Raw genomic sequence first — 18,389 nt, forward strand, 5'->3', positions numbered from 1 at the left:
TTGTCTGGAACACCACTTTATCTAATTTTTTCAGAAGTTCCTGATTAGGATAATCTCTGCCAGCCAAAATAGAAATGAGGAGCTGTAAACATGGTCTTATCTACAAGTCAGAGAAATATATTTTTGCCGTTTTCCCTCTCAGAAATACATTTTCTATTCCAAGTCTAAATCTCTAAATACATTTACTTTATAGCTTTTCTTTACATTGTGGGCATTATTTTAGCAATCATTAAGAAATGATAATCATTGCTAACTACTGCTGTTTTAGCTCAGTGATAACCATATAACCTACTAAGGGGATGATTTGTCTGACCTTCAGTTATACCACAGAACTAGACACTGGATACTAAGCTCATCTCAAATACTGGTACCTTGGCCAGAAGTGTTTGCTAGAAATTGTAAAATTATTATATTGGCATTTTGGTAGTAGAATTTTTGTAGAAATATTATAGACTTCTACTGATTGACACAATATAGATACATATCTTTGTACCTCACTTTTACTATAGTATGAATCCTTTAGGAGCAGTAATGTTTCAATAGGGTTGGATAACCTTGAACATAAAGTGAGTCGTAAAGGAGAAACCAATTCACATATATCTCTCAGTTAAAGAATGCAGTCATCCACCTTTCCTGGATGTTCCTGGAAATGCATGAAAAGTGAGCAAAATGGAAATACACAGGCTGAGAATCAGTGGATTTTAGAACACTCTGAGGCAGGAGATTTTCTCCTAAGAGGCATATCAGTTACAGTTCTTTAAAATAACTTATTTGTTTCGGTTTTGCAACTGAAACAAACTTGAGCTGATCTTGGACTTTATGATTGTATTACTTTACGTTAGGCTTAGATAGACTTTTTTAACTTTGTCCTCTCTCTGCCAGAGATTTTCTTAGGTTTTTATTCTGTGCTCCTTAATGTTTGTGGTTACATTCCCTACTATAGAAATATAGGAATTCAATCTGCCATACAAAGGACCATGCTACTGTTGGGGAAATGTAGTGTAATCTCAGAAAAAAAGTGGTGCACAGAGGACAGGTATTGACTCATCTGGGCTTCTTTTTTTCTTTTTCCCATTTTGCTCTATTTTCATTTTAAATATTTGGGAGCCATAAATATAAAATAGGCCCACTTGATCAATACCATCTATCCAGGCAAAATCAAGGAGATTTTCATATGTTTTCCTGTCTGTCGGCAAGGTTAAACATCCTACTCAGTACTGCCATTGTATGACAATGCAGATAGCTTTCATTGTCTTCTCTAGGTGCTAAATTCCTACAGGCTTTTTTCCCTACTTAATTGGAAGTGCTGGGGACAGATACTCTAAATCTACCCCCTGCTTTTACAGACATTCTGATCAAAGAGATTTCCCCCAGTTCATATTTGGATTCATTGAATGGATGAATCCGTGGATTCTGACTGAATTAACGGATGCTGACTGAAGTGGAGAGAGAATAATATTTAGGAGGTGATTCAGTCTGTCAGGTCCCATCTAACAAAGGGGGACCCCCAAAGAACTTTTCTAAAGATAAAACTCTGTCAGGATTATTTTGTTTTGGCAGTTCTTCCTGTATACCCAAGGAAGATTCCCAATCTCCCAAGCAAGCTGTTTAACAGGCAAAACTGGGCACACAAATAGATTTCTGTCCTTCTTTTTTCCCCAGTCTTGATTTTTGCGAAGCATTGTGTTTATGCAATTCATTCAGGTTGTGTTTTCCAGCTGGATATTTTTTCCTGCATTTTTGCTTTGGGGTTGTTTTGTTGGGTTTTTTTCAAATATCGGAGGCAGTAGCTAATTCTGCTTTCTCTGGCACACATAGACCCGTTTATCAAAATGAAAGGAAAGATTTAATGAACAATTTAGAAAATACTTACTGAAGCATGTTTTGAAAATTAATTCTGGTTTGTAAGTTATGTTTAGTTCTTTGAATCTTTTCTACTGTAAAAAGAAACATGTGAAAAGCTCTGAATATGTAATTACTATTATAATGATTTAGTCTTAGAATGTCAAAAAGCTTTCCAAGCATTAATTAATGGAAAGAATCAAATGATGTTGCATCGTTGCTGCAGTGTTATTAGGTGAAGATGTTTTTTTTTTTAGTGACTTAATGGATTTTATAAATTATATAATTAGACCTGTAATATGCAATTCAAAACCACTTGATTTCAATGCAGAAATACAATTCTTATCAAAAAAATTGCACATAAAAATAAATATCCCAGAGACACAATACTTAATGTGCTGCATAAATTCCCACAGTTTAATGGTCTTTTTATTCTTGGAGTGAAGAATATAATGTTTTTTAAGTAGATTTGTGGGGGTTTCTAGAACTGTTTTTTTAGTAAAATGTAAAGTTTTCATGGTGGTGTCAGTATTACTAAAAAAGTAACTCTTTTTGTGCTTTGTTTTGCAGGTTGGCTTCATGAGCTAGGAAAACGAATTGAATCTCCCTATTATGAGAATAATACACTTGGAGGCCCATCAATCAGAAGTGCCTATATAGCTGCCCTGTATTTCACTCTCAGCAGCCTCACCAGTGTTGGCTTTGGAAATGTTTCAGCCAATACTGATGCTGAAAAGATCTTCTCCATTTGCACAATGCTGATTGGGGGTAGGTACAATTAAATGCCATTTAAAACCTTTTCAAGGAGTTGGAAAAAGTCAAATGACAGCTGAAATTTTGCTAAGTTCCTTTAAAGAAACTACAAACAAACACAGTGGAAAGCTTAATAAAATTAATTTAAAATGGCAAAAGAAGGAAACAACTTTGGTTTACACTAGATAAACTCTCTCAGTCAGATATATTTCAAACTTTTTGTTCACTTATGGTGATGAAAGATGATGTTGCCCATTGAAATGCAAGTTCACATTATTAACAGAGGAAGTTGCCCAGCCACGTGTTGAGGATTCCAGTCACTTGTGGCAGACACTTTTCCAGACAGCCAGGTATGGTGTGCACACCAGCTGCAGCTCCATCCCCACAGCAGCCCTGGGAATGGTGATGAGGGGAGGTGTGCAGCCCACAGGACACTGTCTGTGAGCTGGTGTGTATCCTCATCTGAAGGACCAGACCAGAAGGAGAGACAGGACAGAGCCAGAAAACTGTTTGGTGAGCCTTAGCATAAAAAAAATTTAAAACTGCTGTTCAATTATCATTGATAAATATTTGATTCAGAATTGAACCAGAATGCAATTTTTTTTGTCGTATTTGGAGCTCTTTGTAACATTTTTATTTATGCTGATTACCTGGTTCTACATGTTGGAGTAAGCCACGTGCTCATTCATGGTCCCTTTCCTTCTGCTGAGGCACCTGGGTGCAATAAGCAGAGATTTGTAAGCCAAGTCCTTTAGAGAAAGTACCAGAAACTTTGTCTATACATTCATCTTCCTCCCACAAAAAATCTGATGTGCTATTTCATGATGTGTACATTATACAACTCAAAGATGTCACACTGGTGATGAAGGGTAAAAGCAAGTCACTGCTAGAGTACTCTGTCCTCCCTTTTTCTTTCTGCTGGCTTAGCTGTTCTGGAAATACTAGTAGGTGTTTCTCCAGGGCTAGTCAGTAAAGCCCTGGGTGTCAGCTTTGCACAATAAATTCTTCTGGCAACAAGAAATTGGAAATTTGACACTTGAAAGTCAGAGAACACAACAAATAACCTGTAAGCTATATATCTGCAGCATTAAGTGGTAAAAGAATTTTTCAATTAATTGTTTTCCTTTTCCTTAGTCCTGAAAATGAGAGGCAATAATATAATGAATCATCCAAGAATGAAATAATTTTGGTTTTCACAATGTCAAAAAACTACGAGCAGTTTATGAATTTCTTTTGGTGGTTGCATATAATTATAGTTTTAAAATACACTTTGGTCTCTGTTCTTTGGGGCTTTCATTACATAAAATGTGTTGTAATGAAGGAAGGAGTTTTCATTTCTATCAAGAAATCAAGAGATCTTCTGTATAAGGCAGTGATGAATATTTAATTCACTTTAATATGGCAGAGCTTTCATAAATACAATAGAGTAGAATATAGAAGTATCCTATACATTTATTTAGCCCAGTTATAACAAAATTTCACATTTATTTCTGGTAATATGCTTGTATATTTAATAAATTGGGAAGAACTAGTTAGGTGAGTGGAATAAGAGGGAACTGATGACTGAAAGGTGAAGTTACTTAAAGGCAAGCAGGTGGGAAAATGGATTTATATCTGCAAGGGTCCAGTGAACAAGATATTTCCAGGTAAAAAAAGCAGAGCAGGCTGATCTGCAGCTATTTTCTTGAGGAATTATGTTTTAGATACTTTTGAGGAAACTCAAGGAAAGATGAAATAGGTAGAATGATATTGTGAAGATTGGTGAGCATGCCTTAGAAAACTCTGTTAGGACTAAGGTGCTAATCTGTATGCTTAGGGACATTATGCTTTATCATTTCTTAAAACCTATTTTAGTGTATATTTTTGGCTGATATTTAATTTTAAAATTCCTTAATGGAAAGTGATGTTCTAAGAAAAATTTATGTCAGTTTTCAGACTTTTTGACCAAGCCATTAGTTAATGAAATTTCAGGTGTAATGGATAAGGTGAGTTAGTTTATCAGTAGTTTTTGCTGTATCTCTTTAATTCATGACACTAAAAACTGAAAAAAAATGAACTAAATTTACTTAAACCTTGAAAAAGTTGAAGACAGAAAAAAAAAAGTGTAAACTTAACAAATAAATTGCATAAAGAATACCTTTTTCATATTTGCTGGCCTCTTCACATAAATTTTTATTTTGCATAAATTTGAAATTTAAATTTTTAACAAGTCATATTCTGAAGATAAAAGATCTTCTTCAATATAGTAAGTCTTCTTGAAGTTGGAAAGAAAGTTTACTTATTAAAATGTAGCCAGAATTCCTAGGACACCCAGCATCTAAATTATTGATCAGATCTGCCCTCCAGCAGGTGATCATACCATATTCTGTCTTATACTCTCCACGTTCTTTCAGCAAATAATGTGTATTTTTGTATTTAAGAGATTGGAGGCCCATTCTAGTAGCTCCAGTCCTCTATGGGATCAGAGGTGTTCCTCTGTTCCCTAAGCAAACTGTGATTTAAAGTACCTATTAAAATAAAGGCCACTGCTTGAAATATAGTTCCTAGAAGTTTTGAACTTGTCCTACTTGGGTTTAGACAGAGGTGTAATAGGTTTTGTTACAGAAAGTAGGGTAAGTGTATGATTATTTGATAAGGAATTCTAATACCTGTCACAGGCAAGAATAGCTTGTCATTATAAGAAGCAGTTGCCTTCCAATGTATATAGGCAAAGACAGATTCTACCACAATAATAAAATTCTAGATGATATTTGTGCCTATAATAACATCACTGAGATCTCTCCACTGTCCAGCTCCTAACCTGGGAGTCTTTTTAGGGACTTACATCACATGTGAGTCTTAGATTTGCATTCATACACCACCTAATGCTTTATCCCACCCCCTTTTTAAATTGATTATTGCATCCTTAAAGAGGTTACACTATTTCTTTAACCTGTTTATCTGTGTCTGGCTGAATTGTTTCAGACCTAGCTGTCATATTTCTAATACAATATCCTGTATCTAATATTATACCAGTCCCTCACATTCTGTTGCTCTAGCTTCTGACATTAATGACTTAGCAATTCACTGCACCATCATGAGCAACACCTGGTTGAAATAGCTATTTTTAGAAATAAATTTCCAGTTAGGCTTACTATTCTTACTACATCCATAATCCTTTTTTTTCCCTGCTATTTCTACACTGCATTTCTTCATCTATTTTCTGCACTCCCTTTACAATAAGGACACAGATACTGTTACTAACTCCTTTGCATTTTTCTCAGCCTGTAAAAGTTTTCTAACACTCCAAACTACAGAATTTTCTATTTCTACTATTTAAAAGTGCATCCTTTCCTCTTCCTGTTCTCCCTTGTCTCTTCTCACTCACATTGAACTTCTGTAAAGTGATATACAAGGTCAACACTTGTTTGTCTCATTTATGAAACAATTCCTTTGTCATTCTGAGAAGTCTGTCTGCTTTCTTTCAAGAACCATAAAGACAGATGTCTCTTTAGAGAAATAATCAAGATTTTTAGTAATTTTTTTAATCAACAATTTGTAGATGTGTATGTTCTATACATCAGATCAATATCACATGACAGACAATTTTGCCATGGTTTTTCCAACAAAAATCAGCAAACCCATTTCTGCACAGACAAACTCAGATGACCTATATTTGTAAATATTTCTTCAATTTTTTTTTTCTGGTCTTTTTATTCCCAAGCCAATCACTAATTGCAGACAAATTCCAGGATGTCAGTACGATTTTAACCACAACTGACCCTGTCAAACAGCACAAGAAAATCAGGTTGTCTCTTTGAATGTTTCTTTTAGCCTGAATTTCTGCTTTACAATGGGGTTGTTTTCTGACTTTTTAAAATATTGCACCCAGAATACGATACATTCTTAAATGTTATTTACAACCTCATTCCTCTACACATGGTCTCCATTAGTGATTGTGTTCTCTGAAATCGATTACATTCTGTGTAGTTTCCAACTGACCATTTGAGTCTAGTTTCCATACTGATTACTAGTATTTCATTATTTTCTGAGCATACCTACCTACTTGTGTTCCTTCTTGTGCTTTTTGCAAAGGCCTGTAGTGACAGCACAAGTGGGAACGGTTCAAACCGAGAGTAGGTTTAGATTAGATATTGGGAGAAATTCTTTACTATGAGGGTGGTGAGGCTCAGGAAGATGCTGCGCAGGGAAGTTGTGGATGCCCCATCCCTGGCTGTGTCCAAGGCTGGGTTGGATGAGGCTTTGAGTAACCTGGTCTTGTGAAAGGCATCCCTGCCCATGGCAGGATGATTGGAACTAAATGATCTTTAAAGTGCTTTCCAACGTAAACCATTTTATGATTCTATGATTCTGTGCTCTGTTTTCCTTTTCTCTTAGACTATGGACTTAATTTGATTTAATTCTTTTGTTAGGTACCCTGACTAGATAGAATAAGTTGTTCTACCCTGTCCCATGACAGTGACTTGTTGTGTCTCAAACACCAGAAATGAATAATCATATTAATATCACAGTATTAATATACCATTATTCAAGGAGTTTTATATTCAAAAGCTTTACTATATCTCTTAATCAGGAAATTTTCACTCTGTGAAGATGCTGTTTACGTTCTTTGTTAAGTTTTATTGATCAACAAATCACTCCACATTTCATGTCATTTCTATGCTTCCTAGCTCTGATGCATGCCTTGGTGTTTGGCAATGTGACTGCCATAATTCAGAGGATGTACTCCAGGTGGTCCCTTTATCACACAAGAACCAAGGATTTGAAGGACTTTATACGGGTCCATCACCTGCCACAGCAGCTAAAGCAAAGGATGCTTGAATATTTCCAAACCACGTGGTCTGTCAATAATGGAATTGATTCCAATGAGGTAACCAAATTAGGGGGTATTTGTATTTAATTGTTCTGACTGTGAAGTATGACTATGAGGCAAGGATGGGGGTAATTTTTCTTTTGTAATGCTGTGTTTTGTGTGAAGTTACATAGCAAAGAAAACCATGCCTAAAAATAAACCTCGATTATCCCAGGAAGAGGATACACAATTGAAAAAACAGGTTTAAAACATCAAATCATGTAGAAAAATTCAGTCCTCTGTGATTCTCAGATGCTGAAGAGGCATTCATCAGAAACCTTTTACATGATGCCAGCAGAAATGCTATAATGAGCATTTCTGTCTTTCAGTAAACAAAATATCTACATGGGGATTTTAGGTCCTTTTTAAAGGAAGGACTTGGATGCCCTTTCCTTCCTCCTTCATCTTATTTATTCCAATACTGTAAACAAATTATTTAGGCTGATTTTTTATATTATTTATATCACTACCTTTTTAAATATTGCACAGTGTACCTTGAGAGTGAAATCAAAAGACAGATTTCTGGTGGTGTCTGTGCTTGCTTGTTTTAAATTACTTATCCAGGTTATGTGTTACTGTACTGCAGGAGAAATAATGGCTTCTCTCTGCTGGAGTGTTATTTGAATGGAGCACTCCCTTTAGGTTTCTTGTTATCTGTGTTATAAAACTCAGTGGTCTCTAAAGATAATGTGGAAATAAGCAGAAAGATTTGGGGTTTGGAACATTCTTTTCCTGATAAATTCTTTTTGTGCTGTGCACAGCACAAAGAATGGGATTTTCAACAGCATCTTAGCAACAGAAGGAGCTTAGTAAGATTTACAAAGGTACAAAAATTACTTAGATGTCAAAGCTTTCCTAGATGTGGTTAATGATCTTCAGCTTTTGTACTTTCTGTACCTTAGTCACACTGAAAGTGAGTGACTGCTGTACTACAGCCACAGCTCCTGGAGAGACCATCAGTCTTTTCATTATTTCCCTCCTATGGATAAAGCACCTTGTCTGAGCCCACCTGGTCAAGCATTGACTGATTGCACTGTTCAGATGCCACATCCCCTCAAACTACAAAAAGCCTCTGTATTTGTGGATTTGCAGCTTGGAAGGAAAAAGTGAGACCTCATGGTCTTTTAGTTTCCATAGGTTCTTCCATTGAATGTGCAACTTGTCTCCATTCCTTTCCCACCCCTCCTTCAGTGTCCATTTACATTACTAAAAAATAAAAATAACAACAGGAAAAAAAAACACATTTAAGGCAGGGGTTTTTATTAGTTATTCCTGTTGCAGCAGTTTTACTATAGAAGAAGGAATATTGCATATTGATGAATTTTATAGAATTCTCTGTTTTCATTGCATATGTCACTGTGTACAATGGTGTACCTGAGCAGCCTACTGTGTTCTATCAGAGAGAAGAACTTGGATGAACTTAAATAGTGCATTAGAGAGAATTTGTACAAACAGTATTGCTGACCTTTTTTCCTGAGTTTTTTTGGGGGTTTTTTGGTGAGGCTTTTGGGGATTTTTTTTTTTAATCATGTTTTTCCTGGAATTTATCATGTTAAAATTTCTTAAAATAGCACATCTCATCAAGGGGATAAGAAAAATTGGAGAGAAGTATTTGTGACAGTATGACAGTGCCACACCACTTAATCAGGCCACTTCTGCAAAACCGGAAACAAATAATTTTACAAATTTTCTCTTTTTCATCTTTGTTTTTTCTTCTTTTGGGCAGCTTTTAAAAGACTTCCCAGACGAGCTGCGTTCAGACATCACCATGCACTTGAACAAGGAGATTTTGCAGCTTTCCCTTTTCGAGTGTGCCAGTCGTGGTTGCCTCAGGTCTCTTTCTCTGCACATCAAAACCTCCTTCTGTGCTCCTGGGGAATACCTCCTACGGCAGGGAGATGCCCTGCAAGCGATCTACTTTGTGTGCTCAGGTTCCATGGAAGTCCTGAAGGACAGCACAGTGCTGGCAATCCTTGGTACGTTCACAATCATAGATTCAAAGAGGAAGAATTGTCCCCCAGTGCAGGAGAACCTTCACTACTAACTGGTGGCTAAGTGTGTCCTAATTGTCTGATGAGAAAGAATTTGTTTAGTTTTAATCTGCAATACCTATACTATGTACACTCCTATCTTTTCTTTTGTTTTTAGTTTGAACTTCCTTATATTTTGACCTAAAGAGCCTTCCATTGCCAGATTTTAGCTGTGCAGTATTTCACTTCTGATTTCCTTTTACTTATTCTCTCTTATTTTCATGTAAACAGGTACTTGCAAGCTTTTGACACAGCTTGCTGCTTTCTGCTGTATTTGGTGGTGGTATTGACAGCTCAAAGAACATTGATTATCAGTGCCTAAATCTTTCATGAAAATTAGTGTCCAGGCAATGCTCCCACTAATGCTCCCAAGTCAAAGAAAGAAATAAGAGCCTACTTTTTCATTCTTTGGCACTTGTTTATGAACACCCCTTGCAGAAAAGCCATGTGGTGAAAAACAAGCATTGTTGGCTCTGCTCCCCCAAGCTACTTTATGCTAACTGATGCTGTATGCAGTTATCTGAGTATATTGGAACTGAGAAAGGCCAGAAATTCTACTCTAATTCTACTCTAATAAATTTTTAGTTGCTGTTTGCAAGATGAGTGTTTTTACTCATTGAGGTTTAAGCATCTCTACCTATAATTTCTGTGATTTGCCTCAATCTAAGTCCTACTTAAGAAATTCTCTTTATCTTCAGCTAAAGAATGATTAGACCTGTCTCAGTTAATGTTTATGAAGTTCTTTGGCAAAATAAAGTATAAAATTTCACTCTAAAAGAATAAAATTATTTTATTATGATTTTAATATCTGTTTAGACTTAAATGTCTTCTTTCTAATAACTTTTAATATTCTTATAAAACAGAGTTAAAAAGAACATTTCCATTTTTGCTTTCCTTCCTGTTTTGTGGGATTACGCTAGACCATTGATAATGGAAGCTTCTGGTCTTCTGTAATTGAATTTCCTTAATTTTACTAAAATGAATTTCATTGGTCTTTTTTAGAATATATAAATGTGATACAGGTCCTATTTGTTTCAGAACTCCTTGATTCCGTTAGATTGACAGACCACATCACTCCATCTCTTGTTTGTTTTTAGGAAGTTTAAGAATCTCTTGATTTCATTGGATCACATAGATCAGAGTTATAAAATATGACTTAAAATAAAAAAGCTAAAAGTCAGCAAGAGTTCAAGAGGTAGTTCCATTGGAACTCTGATATTTCTTTAATGATTCTATCTTCAGGCACTTCTGAAAGTGTTAATTAAAGCATCATTGTGTAATGGTGACAATCAAAACAACAAGAAAGAGATTAGAGGATTTCTGAGAGAAGTTAATGAAATCATAATGCAAAAAACATAAACATAACAGAAAAATAATGTTTTGTTACAGTGAATGGGAGCTTCACCATTTAAACCTAATTAACACCAGCAGAAGGTGAATGCATCAAACATGTAGGTCCCTATGGGTAATTGTGTTGCTGATGTCATGTAAATTCAAGAGAGCAGTTTTTTTTCCCTAACAATGCTGAGTTACTTGCAGTCCCCAGAATATTTTAGAATTCTGTCCTGATTCTAATTCTAGTGGATTAGATTTTGTTTACTGAACCATTCTCACTAACAAGCAGTGCAGCAACAACTCAGTGAAATGCTCTCATTAAATACATCTTTGCCTCCTCTAGAGACTATTATTTTATCTCTAATAATGATGGTTAGGATATATTTTATGGTAAAATATGTTTTAATATGAGTTATGTACTGTTTGAGCATATATCTTTGATTTGTGGAAAATATTGGGCATAAGGTATTTGAAAACTATCCATAATGAGAACATTTATAACTTTGACTACATGTCCCTGATTTGTCGAAAAACAGATGTGTCTGTGAGAAACATGTATATATAAGCTTATTATCCAATTAAAGAAAAAGAAAAGAGCTACTAAGAATAGCTGAAATTATTCTGTTATGTAACAAATGTTGACATTCAAGGTAGAATCAGTTAATCACTTCCTTAATTCTACATGAAACTTCAGGTTACTACCTACAGCCTTTGCTGCATGATTTTCTTTTGAAAAATAAACATATATTAGCACTAGCAGACCAATTTTAGTATCTTTAAGCCTGAAATTACTTCAAAATTTTAACTACAATCCAATAAAAATTTAACATTTTTTCAAAATGTTTAAGAAGTATGGATACTAATACTGTTCATATATCTAAAAAGTTTCTAATTAAGATGTTTAAGGATCAGTTTTGGTATATTTGAAAAATTCTTTCCCTTGTCCAGCAATACAAAATATCCAAACAACAAGCAATAAATTAACACTGACAGCCCTTTGCTTAATAGAATGGAAGAAATCTAAAGAATTGTTGATATTTACAGTAAAATGTAAAAGTGTATAACTGCTTTGCTTTCTGCTGTATTTTATTATGTAGCAATACATGTTGTGTTGAGCAAAGACAGATAGTATCGTTACCTATCAAATTTCTCTTTCCCAGACTGACCTAATCTCATTCTAGTTCTCATTTATACTAACTGAGATTTCTAAGAGACACCAAAGTACATTAATGTATGTATATTCCTATCATAAGGTCCCTCAAGGTAGGGACCTTAAGTTTATGACATGTACCATTGAGAAAGTTGTTCAAGCTCCACATAAATAAGAAAAAAAAATATTTTAAGGTACTAAAAATGATATATTATAGTGTGAAACTGTCCTATTTAAGAAAGTTCAAGGATGGTTAGCTGGTTAGTTTAACTTTGCAAGCTGACCATTTCCTGTGTAATACACAGTTGGAATCACATGGTGGGTGGATTTTCCAATGTGACAGTCTTAAATTATTATTTATTCATCACAGAATAATGTAAGATTGAAAGGATCTTCAGATATTCAGAAGCTACCCAGCTTAAACCTGCTTAAAGCGGGGCAAATTTATCTCAGTCGTATCAACTATGTCCAGGCAAGTTTTGAACATCTCCAAGGATGCTCACAATTCCACAGCCTCTTTGGGCTGGCTATTCCACCATTTCCTGACTTTCATTTCCTGATCTATAATGAGAATTTAATTTATTATACCCTGTGCCCAGTACATCTTGTTGCCCTGTGCACTCTGAAGAGAAGTTTAACTGTTTTCTCTACAGTTTTCTGCTGGGCTCTTGAAGACAGCAATAATATCCTTCCTTTGCCTTTTCTTTGTAAGATGGAGCAATAGCCTGGTTTTTCAGCCTTTTCTCATAAATTATATTCCTTAGTCCCTGATTCTTCATAGCTTCTTTTTGACTCACTCTAATATGTCAATATTATGTCTTCTACTGGGAAGTCCAAAACTGGACACAGTGCTCCAGATGAGGCATGACAAATACAGAGGAAAATAGTCATTTCCTGGGACTTGCTGGCTCCACTCTTGCTAATGCTGCACAGGAGGTCCTTGAACTCCTTTGCTGCAAGGATGCATTGTTGGCTCATGTTCAGCTTGTCCACAAGGACCCCCAGGGCTTTCCTGCAGAGCTGCTGCCCAGCTGGTCAGTTCCCAGTCCATACTGCTCTAGGGAGGGTTTTCATCCCAGGTAGAGGACTTGGCATTTGGTTTTGTTGAACTTCATGATTCATTCCTAGCAGCCATTTTATCTTTCATTGAGGTCCACCTAAATGGCAACTTTGTCCTTCAGTATCATCAACCAATTCCCTCAGCCTGGTACCGCCCATGACTTGCTGAGAATGCACACCATCACACTGTCCAAGTCTTTAACGAAGACCATCTGCTTTAACTTTTGGGGAAAACCTCTGGTTCAATGACTGCACTTTGGAATTTATACCTCAGATCAGATATTTATGGAAGCTTTTAACTATAAAATATTTGTTCTTCTCAACATATGGTCAATTTAGGTTTTGAATACAGCCAGTGTTCTAAGGCAGTTCTTGCCCATAAATGAAAAAAAAAAAAAAAGTGCAAGAATTCTTTATTAAGCAATTTTTTCTTCTTGACAGAAATGTTAAAATGCTACCTTAACACCTGCACATTTTAAGACACTCACAAAAACACCTGACAACATCTTTTTTGAAAAATAATTGCACCTGTTATTAGTCACTGGTGTAAATCTTCATTTTATATATATTTAATTTATTGCTCCCTTAAATCAGCCAGTTGCCTGTCTGGAAATTAGTTTTTGTACCTCCAATTAATTGTGTATAAGTTTGCACCTGCAAAAAGAGGAAAAAAAATTAATCTATGATCCTTTAACATAATATTAATTAAACAAGGCATTAATAATAATGGGATTTCAGGTTCAGGTATAGCAATTATATTAAACAGCTTTATGATTCAAAAAAGTAAAGAATTTATGCTTTGAAGATAATTATTTTTGTATTCTCTTTCAGGTAAAGGAGATTTAATTGGAGCAAACCTATCCATTAGGGATCAAGTTATTAAAACAAATGCAGATGTTAAAGCTCTGACATACTGTGACCTCCAATGTATTATACTCAAAGGTCTCTTTGAAGTGCTCGACCTGTACCCAGAGTATGCTCACAAGTTTGTTGAAGACATCCAGCATGATCTCACTTACAATCTGAGAGAAGGCCATGAAAGTGATGTAAGTATCTTTAAAGGTCTCTGCAGTTATTTCAGGTGTTTCACATACCTCAGTAATTTCTTATAATTTTGCCACCGTACAGACATAATATGTAAATTGTGTTAAAGGAACCGCTGATTCCATTTGTTTGATAATTCAGATATTACCTACATTAATTTTTTATCAGTTGGTCAGATCATAAATATCTGACTACCTCACTGCTTCTCATTTTCCATAACATCATCCATGAGATGAAGTTCTTTGGTTTTTTAATATTTTTTGTTTATGTCTAAAAATAAGTCATAGTTATGTAAGCAATGTGTCCAAATAAAGGGTTTTAGCCATACCTTTTCTAGAAGCTCATGTGCCAGCCTAATGAACCCTCATTTCATACATCATTGGTTATCACTTTTAGTAAAGAATGTCATCACACATACTGAAAATGAAAAACAGTTGTTTCTCATACACTCCAATTAAAATGTGCTTTTTCCACTTAAACGAGTATTTTATTTTGGAAAAAAAAAGGCAAAACAAACAAAAACCCCAAGCAAATACAAAACAAGAAGAAATTCCAGATAAAGCACTCCTGAAAGGCTTCAGTACAGACTCACCAAAGTACTTTCACTGATTATATGATTACTTTCAAGATTATAGAGAAAATATGTATATTCGGATTTTAATAGTGAAAAGCTTTTATGACATCTCTCTTTTTCTGACCTTATCACATGAATGCTCAAAGACAATTATAGCTAAACTTTCAATTTGGTGTTTAACAGTTCAGGTGTTTGTTCTGTTTTGTTCTTCTCCTAACACAGAGAGAAGTAACATTGGAAAAACATGAATTTTCACTAGGACACTCTCAAAAGAGGGGACAAATATATTGCTAAGGAAGAGTGCACCAAAGCACTTTTCAGTGCAAAACCCCAATGAGTTTGATATATGTTCTGATTTTTCTACATAGCTTCCTATTAGGTTCACTTTGGTGCCAGTGTTTCCACAGCAACACTCTATTAAACCACTGCAGCAGAAAGGAGCCCATATATAAGTGTGTACTTCTGGAGAGGAAAATAACCAGGGTATCTCATTTGTTTGTCTCTTGAAATGTCTCCAAACTTCCTGCTGCTGAAAACAGCAGCTGGGACTACACAGCTGTTCTGAGAGCCTGGCGATCAGTTTGTTTAATACTTTTCCCTCAGGGAGGAATGTTTGATCTGAAAAGGAGTAAAACTCCATGCAAAGATAGGGTTTGAAGATTATTTCATTCCCCACTACAGTTTTGTCATGGAACTTGATGGATCCCCTCAATGTGTTGCTTCATGCTTTTCTGTATGGTGACAAATCTGGGGGTCACGCTCTCAGCTGCATTCAGGTTTTATAAATTCAGGGACAACTCTTCCCAATTAAAGTCAGCTGGGTGATGTAGAGACTCTCTGCTGAGAGCAAGCCTACCACAGCCTTGAAGGTGAGTCTTGCTCAGGGTCTATGAGGGATTTAAAGTAATGTGGGACACATCCAAGCAACTTTTCTACTTTAAAGTAGAAAATTTTTAGAGCATATTTGAATCTATGCCATATTTTCATGGTATGATCTGTTACCTTAAAATTAAAGGAAAAAATATCCTGACATGGAATAGCATCCAGTGTCACAAGCAGACAAACAGAATCCATGACAGATTATGATTGTCACTTTTGCCTACATCCTCTGCTTAACTATCCCCTCAGCTACTATTTCTCTTGCAATGGAACATCTCATTTCTATTCCAACCATTTTACTTACCAATAAGGATAAACAGTATAAATAAGGCAGCCAAAAATTGTACTACCACAAAAACAGGGTTAAAAAAAATGAGGACAGATATCTATGTCAGTAGCATGAGTTCCTGGTCAACCACTCATTTTGCTTCAGCAGGAACATACCCTGTCTTTGCTTCAGCTGGAATATCCTTGCAAACAGAAAAAATTGGAATTATCTTATGGTTACTCTCAGAGAAAAGTAAGAAGTTTTCAGATGTAAGTTTGTGGGCGTGTTAATATGGCTTCTTGCTTCTTTTTGTTGTTTTGGTTTTGTTTTAATACAGGATTTAGGAATGGTGTTATGGGAGAGCTTGTCATCTAGGCCACTGTATCTGAATTCCCTCTCCCTAATATAGGGAGATTTTACTTTTGAGAGTATCTGTGATTTCTTTATGGGATTTTTGGGTTTGGAGAACTTTTCCATAGTTAAACAGTAGATCTACTCATTTGAATAAGTCTGTTTCTCAGTCTCTTTTTCTTGGATGCTTTAAATGACTGTAAATCTGTAGCTGAATGTGAATTTAATACTTAAAATGAATCACCAGCAGTATTTAGGGTCAGGTGAACTGCAGGGTGAAATAACATGAATTTCCCCACTATGACTTGTGAGCTGTCATTAAGTCTTGACCTAAAATGTTATTGCATTTTCAGTCAAAGTCCACAATATCTACTGTAGGTTGAAGATTTATTGATACTTTAAGCCAGCATTAAAAACCTGAGAATGAATAAGAATTTTTTCCTGGTTGTTCACTCTCCCCTTTCCACCTTCATTGCTCTGTAGAAGAACATGGACAAAAAAAGGGGTCAGAAGTCATCTGTAGTGTCCTTCTCTTGAAGTATAAAAATCGGATATTTGGAAGGTTACATATCTTCTCTACCTACACAAACACAAAAAGAAAATATTTTGAATTTGTTTTCTTCGTTCATTTGCAAGTCTAAGAGGAAATACAAAGATGTGGTTCACCTGCACTAAACTCTGAGTAAGGTACGACTGTGGAAAAGGCTCAAGGACTTCTACAGTTGTGTTTCTTTCCAGTAAAATGGGGAGATGCAACCAGCTCTCCCAGGAACAAGTAGAAGCTGTAGCTGTCTGGTTAGAGACCGATTGAAATAGCCGTTTAGCAATCTTGGGAGAAAAGTCCAGATTTTGAGTATAGGAGCAGACAACTATTTCAAGCTCTAATGAGAAAAAGGTAGAGAAACAGATGTAAAATCAGAGAGATAGTAATTCCTGGTTTAAGAGTTATCATGAGGAACCATTCAAATGCTAAGTGATTTATCATTAAAACCATTAATGTGTGTTCTGCCACTCTGGCAGTGCTACTTTGCCATCTTTTTATACATTTTCATCACAGCAAGATATGAACTAAGAGAAGAGACTTTTTGTTGATTTTGTGTATTCTGTCCCTTGCTTTCCTTGCTCCCTTTTGATCAGTAAACCAATAACTGTGGTTTTAAATGTATTCAAATATTAGGGACAGTTAAAAAATACTAATTTTTCTGGTAGCTGGTGTTGACATTAAAACAATTCAACCATTTCAACCAATTTATTTAGGTTTGTGACTATGTTGTCATAGTAAGGAAATAGTTAGCTGAGTGACACAGATTTTGATACATGCCTCACCCTATCTGTATAATTTTTCACTATGAATTACAGATTTCGTATGTATTAGGCAGTGAGAGTGTCCCATATCTGATTTGATAAAACTGAGCACTCAGAAGAAAGTTCTTAAAAGGTATGTGGGTACATCTATACCCATACATTAATATGGCAGAAACTTGAAATTATTTTGTTATCCACCAGCCCTGGAAAATGTGTTATTTGATGCATTTAGAGAGTAGCAGCAGCTGTTCATAATTCTGAATTATCCTATGAATATTCTATGAAGAACTCAGAATAAGTCAATGTTTGGACAATATCTTTGTAGGCTTCGGGAGAGTTTATTGTTTCTGATTATTTTTTATATAAACGCAAAAGAATTTACAGTGTAGACAACATTTTTCATATTAAAAAAAAAAGGCTCGTTAGAGTCACACTCATAAAAAGAACAAGAAGCCTCCTTGACACCTATACCATCAAGCTATAATTCAGTCCCAGAAGAAGACAAGGCACATGCAGGCACAATCTTTGTCTCACTAAGGTGTATTGATGTGAGTCATTTTCAAAAAGTTACAGTCCTGAAGAGCTAAAAATCTCTGTTTGTAGATAGGCCTTGCAACTAAAAAGAATCTACTTTTCCTTTTGTAGGCTTAAAAGTAGCGTTCTGGCTCCTAGAAAAGCTTTTCCTTCCCCTCTCCCCAAAGAGGAAGCTGTTCTCTAAAATGAAAACACTCCATTTGTGAAACACAAGGAAGGGTTGATTGTGTCAGTGCATCGCAGTGTAAATGAAACATAAGGACAAGGTTTCATGAAAATGTGGTAGATTCCTTCTCCAGTAGGGAACATGGAGTCTTAGTGCACTGTAGCCAGGCTCCTTAATAATAAAAGAAATAAATAGACAAATACATTTTAAAAGGCAATCTAGCAACCAAGAAGCAATAAAGCAAAGA

The 18,389-nt window shown here is 35.5% G+C and overlaps 1 protein-coding gene across 1 annotated transcript in view; it reads left to right on the plus strand.

Annotated features, from left to right (window-relative positions):
- KCNH8 (potassium voltage-gated channel subfamily H member 8) overlaps positions 1–18,389 on the plus strand; it is a 177,065-nt gene that overhangs the window by 128,354 nt on the left and 30,322 nt on the right. Inside the window, exons 8-11 of the mRNA XM_054635368.2 lie at positions 2,413–2,610; positions 7,266–7,465; positions 9,174–9,423; positions 13,853–14,067. Coding sequence (XP_054491343.2) covers positions 2,413–2,610; positions 7,266–7,465; positions 9,174–9,423; positions 13,853–14,067 — 863 coding nt within the window. The remainder of the gene's footprint in view (positions 1–2,412; positions 2,611–7,265; positions 7,466–9,173; positions 9,424–13,852; positions 14,068–18,389) is intronic.

This window comes from Agelaius phoeniceus, chromosome 1 (genome assembly GCF_051311805.1).
Source record: "Agelaius phoeniceus isolate bAgePho1 chromosome 1, bAgePho1.hap1, whole genome shotgun sequence".
Classification (NCBI taxonomy): domain Eukaryota; kingdom Metazoa; phylum Chordata; class Aves; order Passeriformes; family Icteridae; genus Agelaius; species Agelaius phoeniceus.